Below are 15975 nucleotides of genomic sequence, written 5' to 3'. Positions count from 1 at the left end.
TTCAAAAACCTTAGAGATTTATACTTTCAATATAATTATATCACATAATAAAGAGGTCTACAAAGGGGAATACACTAACTATGTAGAATCCATTAATTATCTAAAAGCAAAGATGGGAACTTATCCTCATCTAATAACATTGTAATAAAGCAAAGATCATGAATCAAAAACCCACAATTTCTCTACCTAATTGAAGATTTTAAAATAACCTACGACTAGAGCTGTCAAAATAGACTATTTGAGTGGGTCCAAGTTATCTTATATAGGATTCAACGTAAATATGGTTGGGCTAAAAAGCTCGAGTACAATTTATGTATATCAAATTATAGCTCAAACTCGCCCTAAACGGGTTGTGTATTCTGGCAGGTTAGCTTATATAATATTAAATAAAGTATTTAATCTATTTTTAAAATAATATATACCATTTGATACTAATGTATAATATTTTTAACACACTGGTTATGTCCAATTCAACCAAAATCAGATTTCATGCATTTTGTGTGAGTTAAGATGTAATGTCAAATCCACTTATATAATTTTGGCATATACCATGTATTAAATCTCTCATTTATATTGGATTCTCACTTCCTAACACAACATAATTTGTTGTTTCACTTTAATATATAAATTTTTGGACACTGTCAAAACAAAATCTTATTAGTTTATAGGAATGGTAGTATAGACTCAAGTTTAGAAAAAACTTTATATGTCAAAGTATAACCATCATCGTAATATATGATCATCATTTTTACACTATGTATGAAGATTCTTCTAATGCTCATTATCAACATTGTCATTGTGAAAACAAGTTGAATTTGGTTGCGTAGAGTTCTATATGATAAACAATTATGTTGTCTTTCAGTTTTATTGTAAAAGTTACTATTATTTATTATGTTTTTGTTGTAGAAGTTAAATATATTTAAATACATAATTAAGAAAGGAAAAATGAAAAAAATCTATATAGTTTAATGTTTCTATTCATTTAATCTGATACACCATTTTGGTCTTGTGCTTAAACGGATATTGTCCAAAATATGACAAATTATTTCATGCTTCACTTTATGAGGTTATTGTAATTTATAAAAAAAATTAAATATTACTCTATTCTTTTGTCCAAAGCTCATAACACTAATATATTTTTATTTTTTTTATTATAAGTTCATATTATCATTATATTATGAAACAATCTTCACCTAAGGCTTATTATCAAACCAAGTGTCCAAAAAAAGGGGAGAAAAGAAAAAACATAGGTAACTCAAACCTGTCTAGATAAACCTGACCCGAATCCAATTTTAATATAGTCCGGTCAGTCCGGGCTAAAAAGCTCGAACTCAATATAAAGTAACTAATAAGCTCATTTTGACAGATCTACCCATGAATGAGATAATGACAAATTCATATATGGAGCGATCGTGGTGACGATACCTAAGAGGAGCATCACAAGTTAGGGCTTGATGTTAAAGGTGACGATTACTAGGGATGTTAAATGAGAAAGAAACCGTGATGATGGTAGAGAAGGTTTAGTGGCATTTAACTTGAGGCTTCTTTTCTTTTTTATTTCAAAAAGAGAAGGCATAACAAATGAATTAGATTTAACTAGTTGGATGAGGAAAGAGAAAGAAACCAATGTTATTAATATTGTATTGGTCATCAAATTGATAATGATATTAGTATGATGGTATACTGGTTCAACCTGTTGTTAACTAATTAATTCACATACAAGTGAAATTAGATATACATATATATTATACTAACATTAATGTTAAATAAATGTGCAACTTGGTGATATAACATGTTTTAGAAGTATAAACAAATACAATGATTGTGCTTGAATCTCCATAATACCATTTTGGTAAAAATAAGTGACATAAAAAAGTTATAATTTTAAATGAAAATAGGTTGATACGACCTATGCAGTTTAAATAAAAACTGACCACTATAATCAATTTTGACCGATATGATTGCATGACGAATATAATTGTTTACTGTGGTATTATGGGGTCGAATTCACTAATTTTTCAGTTAAACTAGCCGATACAGTACAGTTTTCATAACTATGAGAGAAACTCTAGTTTTTTATTTTATTTTAATGAAGTTATTTTACCAAGATAGCCTTTGCAATTAACTAATTTCTATAAATAAGAGAGGATATATTTGTCCAAACTTTTAATGCATTACTTACACATCCATCATAGAAGGAGAACTCATATATTCACAAATCTCTTATAATATATCAGTAGAGAATGATGTTTTTATTCATACTAATATTTCTATTCTGCCTTACTCAAGAGTATATCCCTAAAGTATTACAGGGAAAAAATTGCTGTAACTGATGAATACAACCAAAGTCTAATGAGCAACAAATTAAGTCCATCATATAAATTAGTAACTTACATTTTTCCATTATAAATGTTATTATCCAATGCTCCACACCATCCCCGAATTGCAAATATACTAAGCTAATAGATGCAAAGACGAGAGGGGGCAATCTAAAGACTGCATAACCTCAAACTTGAGGAAAACTGCAAAACCAAAAGAAGAATTAGCAATTGTATTACCACATACAGATAGAGAAAGATAAGATTATTCTTTATGACATGGAAAACCAGTTCATACCTGAAAATACACATAATGCCAAACACGTTCAATTTGGAGACGAGTGTAATATTTATGCATTGATAGTATAAAAATTTATATATAGTAAGTGAGTCATTCCTCATTCATGTGTATTAATTTTAGTTAAAAGTCAATAATAATTAAAAATAAATGGTGTATGATATAATGACAGTGTAAAAAACTCTTATATTATTGGTATATAGATCTTTTTCTCTTTATAGATTATGCTTATGGATACAATAGCAGCCATAGGCTTACAATTGGCATAATTAATGTCCCCCATTATTAGGAATCAGTGCAGCAATGTTTCATTTGTAAATCAAACAATTTTGCTACAAACCAATTTAAGTAGAATCACTTTTGCAAAATCTAGAGGTAAGTTTACCACAACATAAACCTCAAGACTATGATTGTGATGATAGAATAAATCCTTGGTGAGCAAGTGTAATGACAATATAAACCTATAGGAGATTATCTAATTTTTTAAATAAGAAATGTGTCGAGTGTATTTAAGCCAAACATCAATTAGAGTCTATACAAGTTCCTCTTAATTCATTGTGAAGATTGATATAGAAAAATAATCAATTGTTATGCCTCCCCCAACTTATCTTTGCTAGCTAGGCATCAACAACAATAGAAACAACAACCAAGCCCCATTCCCCTAAGTGGGGTAAGCTACATAGACTGAACGATATTGTAATATTCTATCATATATCATATCCATTAGCAAAACATTTATGTCTAAATTTTCCTAATCTTTTCGCCTATAGTTTTTCACGTCCTTCCTCTAGAAATTGAATCTACGCTCCATAGCGGAGCTTTCGACGGTCTCCTCCATCAACATTGTTTTAAAAACATTTTAAAATTGTTCATAAAGTTTTTCTATATTGACAACTTCAAAAATGTAAAATTAATAACAATTTTAAGCTCTGCCTACATTTGTCATTAAAAGACAATAAATTGTCATGAAAAGTGCTAACCTTATCAGTTTGATGGAACTTACTTACAATCTACTTTTTGGATGAGAGGCAAGTCAAGTTTGACCAACTTGGTGAACTGTAACATATCAACATCCATTAAGGTAATCAACCTTTGTACAAATGTGCTTAGAAATCATAAGAAGAACGAAAGTTGTTAACAATCTTTTCATGCAGTTAATGGTATGTTTATCCATCCTATACACACTATGTATGAATTTCCATAAAATAATCAGCATGCACACACTAAGATGCATTAAAAAACTTACCTGAGATGTCTTCAGTTCTAGCTCATCCCATTCCAAGTAAGGATTGCTTCCTTCAACTATTCCTGTTCCGGCGTATACCAATGCACCTAGATCCTAGAATGAAAAAAATTTCCAATCATATAATTGGTTGGTAAAACTTGACTAAGCTTGTATGCCTTTAAAGATTTAAATGTGAGGTGATTGTTGACACTAATCAGTGACAATGTTATGTGGTCTATGTGGCCTTCAGGGTGTGCAAATGCACACAACTTTTTGAAAGAAAAAAAATCTATATTATTTATAGAGAAAAATATATATATTGAAAGTGTATGATTTACACATTATTACTGCATCATTCATCATTTATTTTTAAAATAAAAGTAATCCAAATAAATGGTAGATTATCTAGTGACTATATATAAATATTTAAGCATTGTAAATATATATTACACTCTTACTTATAACTCTACAAGCCCAAAATTTATTCTTTTGTAAATGGCATGACATGCTTCGTGAAAAATAAAAACTCATTGTTATATTGAATTATTTTTTAATATTATAGATATGCAACTTGAGGAATTCATAATCGGATATCTAAGACAAATACTTAGTTGCTTCTTTGTATGTCTTGTTTGAGTCTAGTTTACTTATTCTAAAGTTTTGATATGAGAAAACTGATTGAATTTGTAAAGTTTTATCTACATGATTTTTTGTTCAACTGATTTTATGATGTTTGATAATCAACTTGAGACTTACATTATTAATATCCATAACGCTATTGAATTTGCTTCTTTGAAATGAATAAATAATCCTAAGATAAGTTGATTGGACGTGGAAGACACATTGTTTCTCCATTAATTATCTTATTTTAAAGTTAACAATACAAATTTTAAAAAAAAATTCAACTATGAAAATTGTAAAAAATAGTTTGTGTAATCGAATGGAAGAGACGTGAATAAATAACTATCTAATGACTTATATTTAATGAGAAGTGTTCAACAACACTAACAACGAAGTAAATATCTTTCAACTATTTCAAAATGTGAAATCACATAGAAATTAGTTACGAAATATATATTTTATTTGATTAAATATATTTAATTTTTGTAATTTTGACAACAATATTTTCATTTTTATATAATTGGTGATCATTATTATTTTAATTTTAACCTATCTTGCAAACTCTGCATATGGGTCCTAGATTCGTTACTCACACTACTAAATACCAATTCAGAGTTTCATGGAATTTTCTTTCTAATAATTTTACAAGAAGGGCCAACCCAATCTTCTAGAAGACACAACATATAAATTTCAATAAAAAAAAAAGGAAAAACTTTGTCCTCATGTGTAGAAAATGTGAAGATGCAAGCATGTATGAATGAGAGATTGAAGATGCAAGCATGTATGAATGGGATATTGAAGATGCAAGCATGCATCACATATGTTTTGATGAAGACAAAAGATTGATAAAGACAAAGGATCGACGACATGGTTAATGTTCAAGGACAAGCTTGAGAGGATGAGCAAATCAACAAATAACAAGTATCAACTATAAAGTCAAGACTCAAATTCACACAAGGCAAAGCATTCAAAAGAAGATCTAGGGGTTAATTATTTTTATATCTTTATTAGGTCTTAAGATGCTTGCTTAGTAAGAGTCTAGGATGAACCCCAATGAAAGTCTCACAAGCTAAAATCAATCATATCTAAAATGAGACTTACATGCATACATACATGATTTACATAGACATACATACATGATCATATGTTTTGAATGCATTTAAAAAGTGTTTTAAATCATACATCATTCAAAGGCATGCATCATTAGGTTATAAATCATGTAGGAGGTCCACTCATCATTTAAAATATATTTAAGAAAACCATTAATCAATTAACATATGTGTTAATCAATTAATCATTGAATTCCTTAGAAAGACGTTAATCGATTAAATGAGGGGTTAATCGATTAAGGTGGTTACTATTTCTATTTTCTGTTATTTTCAAGAAACCTGTTAATCGATTAAGGTTAAGTATAATTGATTAACTTCAGTTAAAAACAGAATAGTATTTTAACCCAAGTTTTTAATATTGCTTTATGAACAAGAATAGAGGGTTAGAGCACATTTCCAAAACAAAGAGTTTTACACATTATTAAGGAGATGTTAAGCTCAAACTTTCATATATTTTGGAAAGATTTTCTAAGTGTTCTTTTGAGAAAAGAAAATGGTCTTTATAATATATTCGTTGAGCTTTCATTGTCAAATCTTTGTGAAAAAGAAACCTTGCATCTCACGCATTTTATTCTGTATTTGTGAGATCTTTTAGAAGGGTTCTTAGATTCTGATAAGGGTGTAAAATCTGCACATATTAGGTGTAAATGTAACTTGTAGAAATTTGTTAGACTAAGACATTAACACATTCTCTTGGTGTGTGGTACCACCATAGAAGGAGAATAGGTTTTGGAAAACCCTAGCTGCGGTAAGGTAAGTGTCTTCACGAGAAGCAAGAGGTCCTGGTAGTAAGCGATACTTAGGCTGGGGCTAGAGTCGCGAATGTTGAGGTATCCTAGTAGGCGAGCTTAGTAGTCAAATCTAAGTGGGGGCTTAACGGTTCCAAGAAAGGAGCGTCTTGCGTCTTGTATTGGAATTGTGTTTGTAAGAAACATTGAATTTCTGCAGTGAAGAAAAATCTCCCAAAATCAGAAGGGGAGGCCTAGATGTAGTTTGCAAGTGGACCCGCAAACGAACCAGGATAAAAATCGAGTCTCGATCTTCTTTTCCCTTATCTTTTTACATTTCCGCATTACTTGATTTACTTAACTTGACATGCATATAACTCTGTGATAATTGCATATTCTGGATTGTGTATTTACTGTTCTTAACTATTTGTAATAAGTGCATATAAGTTTGGTTGAATCTTGGTAATCTTGGAGATCGAAAGAAAATTGTTTTCACTATAACTGAACTATATAATCAATTAAGTTTTTTAGTTAATTGATTAATAGCATATCGAGTTAATCGATTAAGTCTGTGTATAATCGATTAAACAATGTGTAATTTTGTGTTTTCTCTTTGTTTATCGAGCGACGGTAATTATGTCCCGTATCATCTATTCACCCCCTCTAGGTAAGTAACAGAACCCTATGGAACCCAACAAAATGTTCCTAAAACATAAGAGGAAAATGCTTTTGAAAGTGATATGTCAAGATCTCGAGGATGCTTAGTAATATCTATTTCATTTGAAGAAAAATGTACTGATATATATCATCCCCCACAAATTTATATAAGATACAAGAAATATAATCACTTGCACTATTTTTAAAAACGCAAAATCTATAGTCTATGAAAATATAAAATAATTAAATAAAGGATGACCAATGCACAAGGCTCCTATTTAATGAGGTTTGGGGAGAATAGATATATGTTGCCTTATCTGTGCAAGGGGAGAAGCTTTGTAGTATTGTAGCATAATTAAAAAAACTTGAAATTATATAGCTAACCTTTTCCACCAATGCTGACCTAATGCCAACAGCAAACTCACTTTCTCCTCCTCCAAACCAACCAACAGGTCCAGCATACATCCCTCTATCAAATACTTCTGAATGTCATGTTCAAATGAGAGAGAAGTTTATCCAAGTGAATTGTAGATGTGATTATTTTTTCAATCAAATATAAAACATCAAGCAATAGTTTAGGTTTTGAGAAGATTATGAATTTTTATTTGTTCTAAAATAATTTTTATCAAGCATATCAACATTTCAAAAATGGTTAAATGACAGCTACTTTTAAAGATCCCTAGAGAATACTAGATGTTGAAGCCTTAAAGGATCTATTTAAACAAATGCAGCTGAAGGATGCTTTCAAGAAATTTCGTATTTAGTGGATCTATATATTAACATTCACCTAAAGCAACTTCACCTTATTTGTGTTGTCAAAACATGTATCAGGACAATACATCCTCAAACAACATCCCACCACATCACCATAATAAATTATGACCAGGGGGTCACGACGAGGCAATCAGGTAAAACTTTACCATTGCACCAAGGCCAACCCTCTTTCCTTCACATATATGAATATTAATCATTAAATTTGATAAATCAGTTACATGTCACAGTGTGTGACCAGCTATCATTTCTGTTCTAATCACTCTTTGTTGCCACTTGCCACAATCACACTTTCCAATTTCCCTAAATTAGCAGTTATTTTAAAGGGAATTAAATGAACTACCATTGTCAACAAAATAGGTTGCACTAACTTTCAGGTCTTATTTCAAGATATTTATTCTTTCAGTTTCTACACTTAAAGGGAAAAAATATTACACTTCCTCTCTTTAGTTTTATTGCAAGTTATATGAGTCTACTAATTTATAAATATAAATCAAAATGTCCACACTGGAAGCAATTTGAAGAAAAAATAAGAAAACATTTTACGGCATCAAGAAACAATATGGTATGGAAAATGCATGTACCTGTTTCTGCAATTAAAAGTTGCGCCTCTTCTGTTGGATACCCACAAACTGCTGGGCTTGGATGAAGAGATGACAAGATCTCAAACTAAAAAATATGAGCACCTAGTTATAATATGAGTAAAAAAGGGCAGCCCAGTGCACGAAACATCCACTAGTAGGGTCAGGAGAGGTACATGTACTATACGGTCTTGGTCTTACCCTCACGAGCTAAGAGATGGGTGCTTTAATAAAACTACTTTAATACGTAATGGATTGAAATATTTTCAATGAAGCTAGAGTATTTGACACTCAAATTGTATTACAGTTACCTCATCTTCTTCCCTTCCTAACCTGCCAGCTAGTTGAGCAAATAAATGTTGGACTCTGGGGAGTTTTCTTATCATTTTCTTGGGCTTGATTACAACCTTTTCGCATACTGCCTGTGAAGACACACAGAGATCAAAGGTTTATTCTAAAATGACTATAAGGAGTTAGAAAAGTATTATGCAAAATGGAACATCATATTGACTGTGGAATACAGTCCATACTTCCAAATTCCAATATGTATTGCCTTGATCATAGATAGGACAACTTAGCTTCTATGTTTTATTAAGAGAAAGTGAATTTTTATAGGGAAACTTAAGTTAATGCTAAGGACCAATAAGGAGTGCTATTCAATTTAAAGGGATGGAAAAACCAATTATTAAGGACCATTCCAAAGCAATAGTTTTGGTCCTTTGTTTTCTCTTTTCTTTTCCTTTCCTTCTCTGTCACATCATCAAAGCAATAATCATTTTACAAAAACAGAATCTCTTTCTTTAATTCTCTTGCTCTACTTGATCAATGAATATCAAAGGAGTCAAGGAAAATATTCATTTAAAAACAAATTCAAACATTCAAAAAAAGCACATCTTAAACACAACCAAAAAACAAATGAAAATAAACTTACCTCTAATTTTCTTCTTATGGTTTCTCTCACTATAGTAAACTCAAGGTCTTCCTTTGGACTGTAAATATATGACAAAATCTTTAACAGCAAAATACGAGGAGCTAGACAAAAATATAAGTAGTGAGTATCATTAATGCAAGTGTTAAACAAAAGTTTTGGTCAAGCTCTAAAAGGAAAACCTGGTAAGTAAGTCTAGTTCAATTTGGCAATCCAGTGCAGGTGACACTCCTCTAGCACGAGTTCCAGCCAAAGCCTCACTAGTAATGTGGAGAGATTTTCTGTGAAATAGTTGCTCTGGCTATTCATCAAGTTCATAAAAAATTAAAATGGAAAATGTATCATTGCTGATTTAATGCAGAAAACAGTTGTTGAAAGGGTTATCCAGCTGATGAATTTCAAAGTAAACAACTTAAGTTACCCACATAAACTTATAAAACACAATTAGAAGACTTAAATGATTTGTTTGACATTTATTCTTTCAAGACTTGTTGTGGAACTTTAAGCACAATATCACGACATAGCATAAAAGTGGGGTAGATATATGTAATCTTACCCTCGCAAAAGAAGAGTTTGTTTCTAGGTTTTGAACTATGACCTTCGGTCACAAGGTAAGCAACTTTACCGTTGCGCCAAACTCAACCTCTAATCATGGCATAGCATGCAATGATATAAATTTAAATATATAAACCATCCTACTTTATAGTCAGATGTCAGACAATGGTACACTTACTGTGTTTCCAATAAATGCAGGTGCATTAGGAGGCTGAAGGAAAAACTGGTAAGCATTTGCACCTTCATCCTACAATAGTTTTGATGGAGTCATGACTCATTAAGAAATTTATTGCTTAATATTTTGAAAGATAACATTGTTCAGTTTGAAGGGGGCAAAAATAAAACAAGATTCAAATACCTTTAAGCAAGCTAACCACTTCAGAGGATCAATATCAGCAGTAGGCACAACTCTGGTGCTACGAGCTAGCACAACCTGGGTTCCAATAAGGCAGGATAAACTGTGCTTTGAAATGGATTCTTGCAACACAAGTAATAATACCAGTGATTTAAATTGCAGACCGCATCACGTGATGCAGCCGTAACATTGTGGTTGTGGTGACCGCCGCAACCACATCACACAGCAATTGAAGTGTGACACCGAATCACAATGATGTGGCTACATCGAACCGCAATGCAATCACATTTGGGCGCATTAGGCCAAATTGAACCACATTGAATTCAAAATATTTTTTTTAATTATAAAATAATTCACACTGTAACAGCCATAATCCTAATCGCAATGGCGCAATTGTAGTAACTGGTACATTGATCGCAACCGCAATTTTAAAACAGGGAACAATACTAAAGAAGCAAAGAAATAACAAGTATGGGGCATAGTTTACCTTGGCTAGTGAGGAATCATTTTGTTTTATCATCTGCAAAGCTCTATTGACAGAAAGATGCCAGTCTACTTTACTGGGAATGTTATGGCTGCTTAATATTAATGTTGGAGGAGCTTGTTTAGGAGACTTCACAATGGAAGAAGAAACCTGCAACCCAAAGATGTAAGATTTGAACAAAATCTTCTGCTTAATGCCTGATTTAAAAGGAAAATTATTTTCACTCACCTTGCAAAATGTTGCTTCAAGTGCATTGATTGCATTTTCCCATGTCCTAGAAAGAGCATTATCCCATGCAATAGTTGTTGTAAGCATTGATCCTCCTTCAAGCTCATTAAACTCAACCTGTCAATTATTTTTATTCGGCTTGGTATCTCTAGCTACTGATGCCATACAATAAGAGCATAATATCTATTTATTGATGTAGAAATTTATACATAGTCGGTACATTATCAACCATTCATTTGTATTACTTAACGTCAATGATCATCAAATACGAGTATGCATGCTAGATCATGCAGTGATAATGTAAAAATCTCTCTTACACTATAAGTATTTTTCTCATATATAATAACACAAATATGAAAGAAAAACACAATTTTACACGTTGTCATTATATCATCCACCATTTAGGTTTAATTATCATTGATTTTTCAAAAAAGTAATACACATGTAATGTACTGATTTGATTAAATCTTTTCACTGACAGCACGTAGAAATTACACAGAACATGAAATAGCTATAATTTTCTGAAAGAAAAACATGTATGCACCTGAGGAATCATGAAGTAGAAAGAACCAAAAGCCTGCCACTCTGATGAGACCTTGGCTTTTGCATTGAAACGGATAGCTCCATATGCACGGATTAATGGACATCTCTCGGAAAGATACCTTGAAAGTGAATTTTGTTTGTTCAGAAAATCAAAACAAAAACAAAACTGTCTTCACATTTTGATGCTCCAGTGCATCTCAGTTAGTGGAATGATTTTTTCGTAGTAGCAGCTGCTACGTAAATGAGACTCAAATTCTCAATTAAAATTAGAAAGTGTTGAATACGAAGGACCACATATTAAATAGGAGTAGATGAAGCAAGCTATCCACATTTACGACAATCAAAAGAATCATATTAATGCTAGAGGGGTGGAAAGCTTATAAATTTCATTTACTCCCTTACAGACATATATGCTATCACTATAACAACAATCAAAATATGCTATACATAGTCGGTCCTAACTCCAAATAAAAAATGGCAGTTGTATTAGACATTTTGTTGAATTTAGATGAAATGAGTAGAATATCAGTAGCAAAATAGCAATAAAAACTAATACTTCCTGTTACTCAGTAACTTATTTTCTCTTTGTAAATTCATTGAGACTAGATGGTAATAACTAAAGTGTATTTATCTTAATTTGCCTCCTATCTATAGATGGTCATAAGTTCATAACTATGAATTTCCTTCAATAGGCCAACAATTCTTGCCTCAATAGGGTAGTAACATAAAGTGTAAAAAGTGAGTTCACCCCAATAGTATGAGTTATGTTAAAAACTTGTGATGTGTAAGTAAAATTATGACTAACTTTTATTCACCTCGGTTAACAAAAGAATGCCAAATAAATTATTTCTCTCTAGGAAATTGGATAAATGAGACCAACTATTCTCACTTCTCAATAAATAAATGACATCAACTGTGTGAATAGTGAAATTAGTCTTGGAAAAAAGTGAGCAACTTCACATCAGTTCCCCAGAGGAAAACTTCAATCCGGACCCAGGAAGTATCAAAATTCAAAATAAATTGTTGAGAAAAAGGATGAAATGGGTAAATCTCAACTTGATGTCTCTCATGTCATTTAAAAATTCCAACTTACTATGCCATTAAAAAATATCCATTTATGTGTGACATTTCCTTCCCCTTGTTGAAATAGGATGAAACATTAAGTGGCACTGTATAATTAGGCGGGATAGGGCTGAAAAAAAAAGAGCAACCAGGACTTTGACTGTATTTTTACACTTCCAAAGACTAACATAAGATTTTCCTATTTAGGAACTAATGTGAGTCACATCATTCAAGAACTAATTTGGCTATTCATCTGAGTTTGAGAGCAACTACTCCCAAATTAAGAAAAGGAAGAACTAAGATTTTAATGAGTTAATAGGAAGGTCTCATTGCTAGTTATAAGCAAAGTTTCCAATAGCAGAAACTTTCAAAACCTTAATGTTTCATAAAATTTCAGGCACACGTGGTCAATGCAGCCATAATCGTGGTTGTGATATGGTTTCGATGACTCCAAATCCTTAGCATATCAGCATAAGTAAAGATGGCAAACCCAGATTTAGAATTAAAACCTTCATTGTAAATGTTGATAGTTTCACTCTGTGTATAGTATCTTGATTTTAACTAAGGTAACAATTATGCAAAGAATAATTTAAAAGCTCATATATAATCTTCAAGAAATCAAAAGTCCAAAACTAATTACCTCCTTATGGATCTCCAATCCCAATAAGAAAAGGGATGGGAATGGCAAAAGAAAACAGCAGAACCAACACCAGCAACACTGACCAAGTTATCTTCATCTTGTTCCCTACCAGAGAAGAAGCAGCGAGGAAGGAGAAGGTGGTTCTGAGAATGGAGCCAATCAATGGCTTCAACCTTCTCATCAATTGGGACCTGCAACCTTACAATTCCTGAAGAGGTATAAAATGGAGGGTCTGTTTTCAATTGTAAGATTTTCATGTTAAGGCTATACATAGCCATTGCAAGTGATGCAACTGGTTCCAAAGTTTTGGTTTCTATTGTTCCAACATGGTTTCTTTCTTGGTTTTGTCCTTCTATGCAACCATTCATTGAAAGGTAGCACCCATGGCGCACAAGCCTCTGAATAAAAAACACAAACATTGTATGACCCTTAGTGTTGGTGCAGCCCATAATTACATACATAGTTAGAAGGAATTCGGCTTAGTGGATTCTTTATAAAAGAAGTCTTTAATAACATAAAAAGTAACAAACAACATCGAACCAGGTAACTCGAAAGGAACCAGTACTGGATAAGGAACTGGTACCATGTAAGAAATCGGTACCGGGAACCATGTAACTATTGTTACGTATATATTACATGGCTCATACTTGAACCTAACTACTAGCACTTCGTGTCCATGACTTTATCAACAACAAACTCTTTGACATGAATCATATTTATAATTAGAAGTTAGAATATTGTATATTGCACATACTACATGAACGGTCAAAGCTAAACATTGTTACTTCAAAAAAGTTACATACATTCATCATTGAAACAAAGAATATATGCATGATTTTTGGAAGATAAAGAGAAGGAAACTAAACGATTATTAAGTCACTGGTGAAAATTATTACACGGTGTTGAATGAAACACATGGGTTGTTGTTGTTGCTTCCTTGAAGCAGGAGGTACAAAGATATTGTTGTGTTTAGTGTTGGTTAAGTGTGTGAGCCATTTTTGAGCAATGGCCATGAGTTTAATTTGTGTGAGGGAGCATGAGAAAGGGAAAGAAGACGAGAGTGAGTACTTTAAGGATAGTGATAAAATGATGATGGCTAGTGTTGTTGCAAAGTTAGAGGATATGAAATGAAATGATATGATGATTGGTGGGGCAGGATGATTTTGTAGAGATTGACCACTTGATTACATTTGGATAATCTTTTATAACGTCATATGTGATAAGGCAATGTGCTCATATTGCCTCTCATTCTCGAACCAATTTTTTTTTGTCTATACTAAGCATCTTTTATTTCATAATTCATACTATTATATTATTTGTTGTAACACACTTTATGGAGAGTGGATGTAGTCCCTATTATCTCTCAGGAGTACATTTTTTTATCGAGAAAAAGTGTATCACTCTATGTGATATTCATTTGTGATTGGTTGAAAAAATATATTTAAGTTAAAAATATAATAATTAAATATTTTTTTGATTAATCACAAGTAATACAATGAATTGATAGCCTTTGATAAACAAGATCTCATCCCATCACCTTGAAACCAATTTTCTACATAGAAAAATATTTATGCACCATCACAATAAGAATTTTATATTGTGAGTTTATTATTCATCATTTGTTTTTAATCATCACCGTCTCTTCAAAAAAGTAATATAAATAATTGGTAAATGAAATAATTATCTGTGTATAAATCTTTATACCGGTAATATATAAATATTACATCATTTTTTTCTTTTTTCTGTAAGTAATATTTAATAAACCCTTGTGATTCGTGAAGTAAGCATTAATTCAACATTCTGATTTTTGAAGACCATGGATTCTCGGGGAAGTTTTAATTTTTCATAAATAAAGTAATATTATTTAGAGAACAAAATACATTATCATACTAGGAAATATGTTATCTCTTCTGACCACTAAAATAATTACATTTTTTACATTTTAGAATATTTTTCACTCATATACGTAAATCTATCATTTGTTAATGTTACTAATTTTAAAATGATTGTCTCCTATGCCAATAGCAATTTGGACTCTAATGTTGGCTTTGCTTTTGTTAGTTTATTGTTTGTCTAAATTGTGCTGCTTTAAAATAATTTAAAATATTTGAAGAAATAAGGTTGGATCCATTGGGAACAAAAGCATTCATAACAACTCTAGTAACTTCTTCCATAGTTATTGAGGCAGTCAAAGCAGCAATACTTTCCGGAGATAGTCTATGTGTTTGTTGTTGGAGATTCCTTATGATAGGTGAAATATCAATTTTAGGATCTTAAATATTATGATTCTCATACATATATATAAAACAATGATATAATATCATACCTGAATTCATGTTCTCTTATATACTCTTTTGATATACCTTTTGAAAGAGTTTTCGTATGGTTGTCTTCCTCAACCAAATCTTGAATTCCTTTTGGGACCTTCGTTTTCTCTTTGATGGGGAGAGGTGAAAACTATTTCTGATTTGGTGTCTTAGGGACCATAACCATTTCTTATGTGTTAACTTTATGGGGCTCTCAGTATCCCCTATACGCTAACTGTTTGGGTATCCACTCATTAAACTCATATTTGTTATCAATTTCAGAAGTCTTATAAGTTGTCAGTAATTATATCACTTGTTTCGTAACCCCCAAAATAAATAACCAATATAATTTGTATTAAATATATGATGTCCACCTTAATGAGAAATTATGAATTTCTAACAATCTCCTACTTGGGCTTCATATTTTTCCTGAAACAATTATATCACATATTCTTTAGGCGTACATTCGTATGTTATTTATATTTAGACTTCTCCTTAATACAATCTGACCCATCTCATATATCAATTATGAAACCACCGCGACCTTCATCACATTCAAACGTGAC

At 31.5% G+C, this 15975-nt stretch overlaps 1 protein-coding gene across 3 annotated transcripts; it reads right to left on the bottom strand.

Annotated features, from left to right (window-relative positions):
• Nucleotides 2354-14298, bottom strand: LOC109362985 (isochorismate synthase 2, chloroplastic). 3 transcript variants are annotated; one of them, XM_019609118.1, is made up of 16 exons: nucleotides 14189-14298; nucleotides 14000-14156; nucleotides 13104-13501; nucleotides 11403-11520; nucleotides 10859-10975; nucleotides 10634-10780; nucleotides 10150-10224; nucleotides 9970-10038; nucleotides 9419-9537; nucleotides 9240-9297; nucleotides 8620-8730; nucleotides 8312-8396; nucleotides 7341-7438; nucleotides 3863-3955; nucleotides 3597-3672; nucleotides 2354-2522 (listed from the first exon to the last, which is right to left on the bottom strand). In XM_019609118.1, exons 2-15 carry the CDS (start codon nucleotides 14114-14116, stop codon nucleotides 3616-3618), a joined length of 1662 nt encoding a protein of 553 aa, XP_019464663.1. In that variant the 5' UTR covers nucleotides 14117-14156; nucleotides 14189-14298; the 3' UTR covers nucleotides 2354-2522; nucleotides 3597-3615. The 3 variants fall into 3 exon arrangements, with proteins under 3 accessions (XP_019464663.1, XP_019464664.1, XP_019464665.1); XM_019609119.1 differs by having other exon boundaries at nucleotides 14000-14124; nucleotides 14177-14256; XM_019609120.1 differs by lacking the exon at nucleotides 10859-10975.

Source organism: Lupinus angustifolius, chromosome LG12 (assembly GCF_001865875.1).
Source record: "Lupinus angustifolius cultivar Tanjil chromosome LG12, LupAngTanjil_v1.0, whole genome shotgun sequence".
NCBI lineage: Eukaryota > Viridiplantae > Streptophyta > Magnoliopsida > Fabales > Fabaceae > Lupinus > Lupinus angustifolius.
The sequence above is the reverse complement of the archived record's forward strand: the minus strand, read 5'-3'. Positions and strand labels throughout refer to the sequence as shown.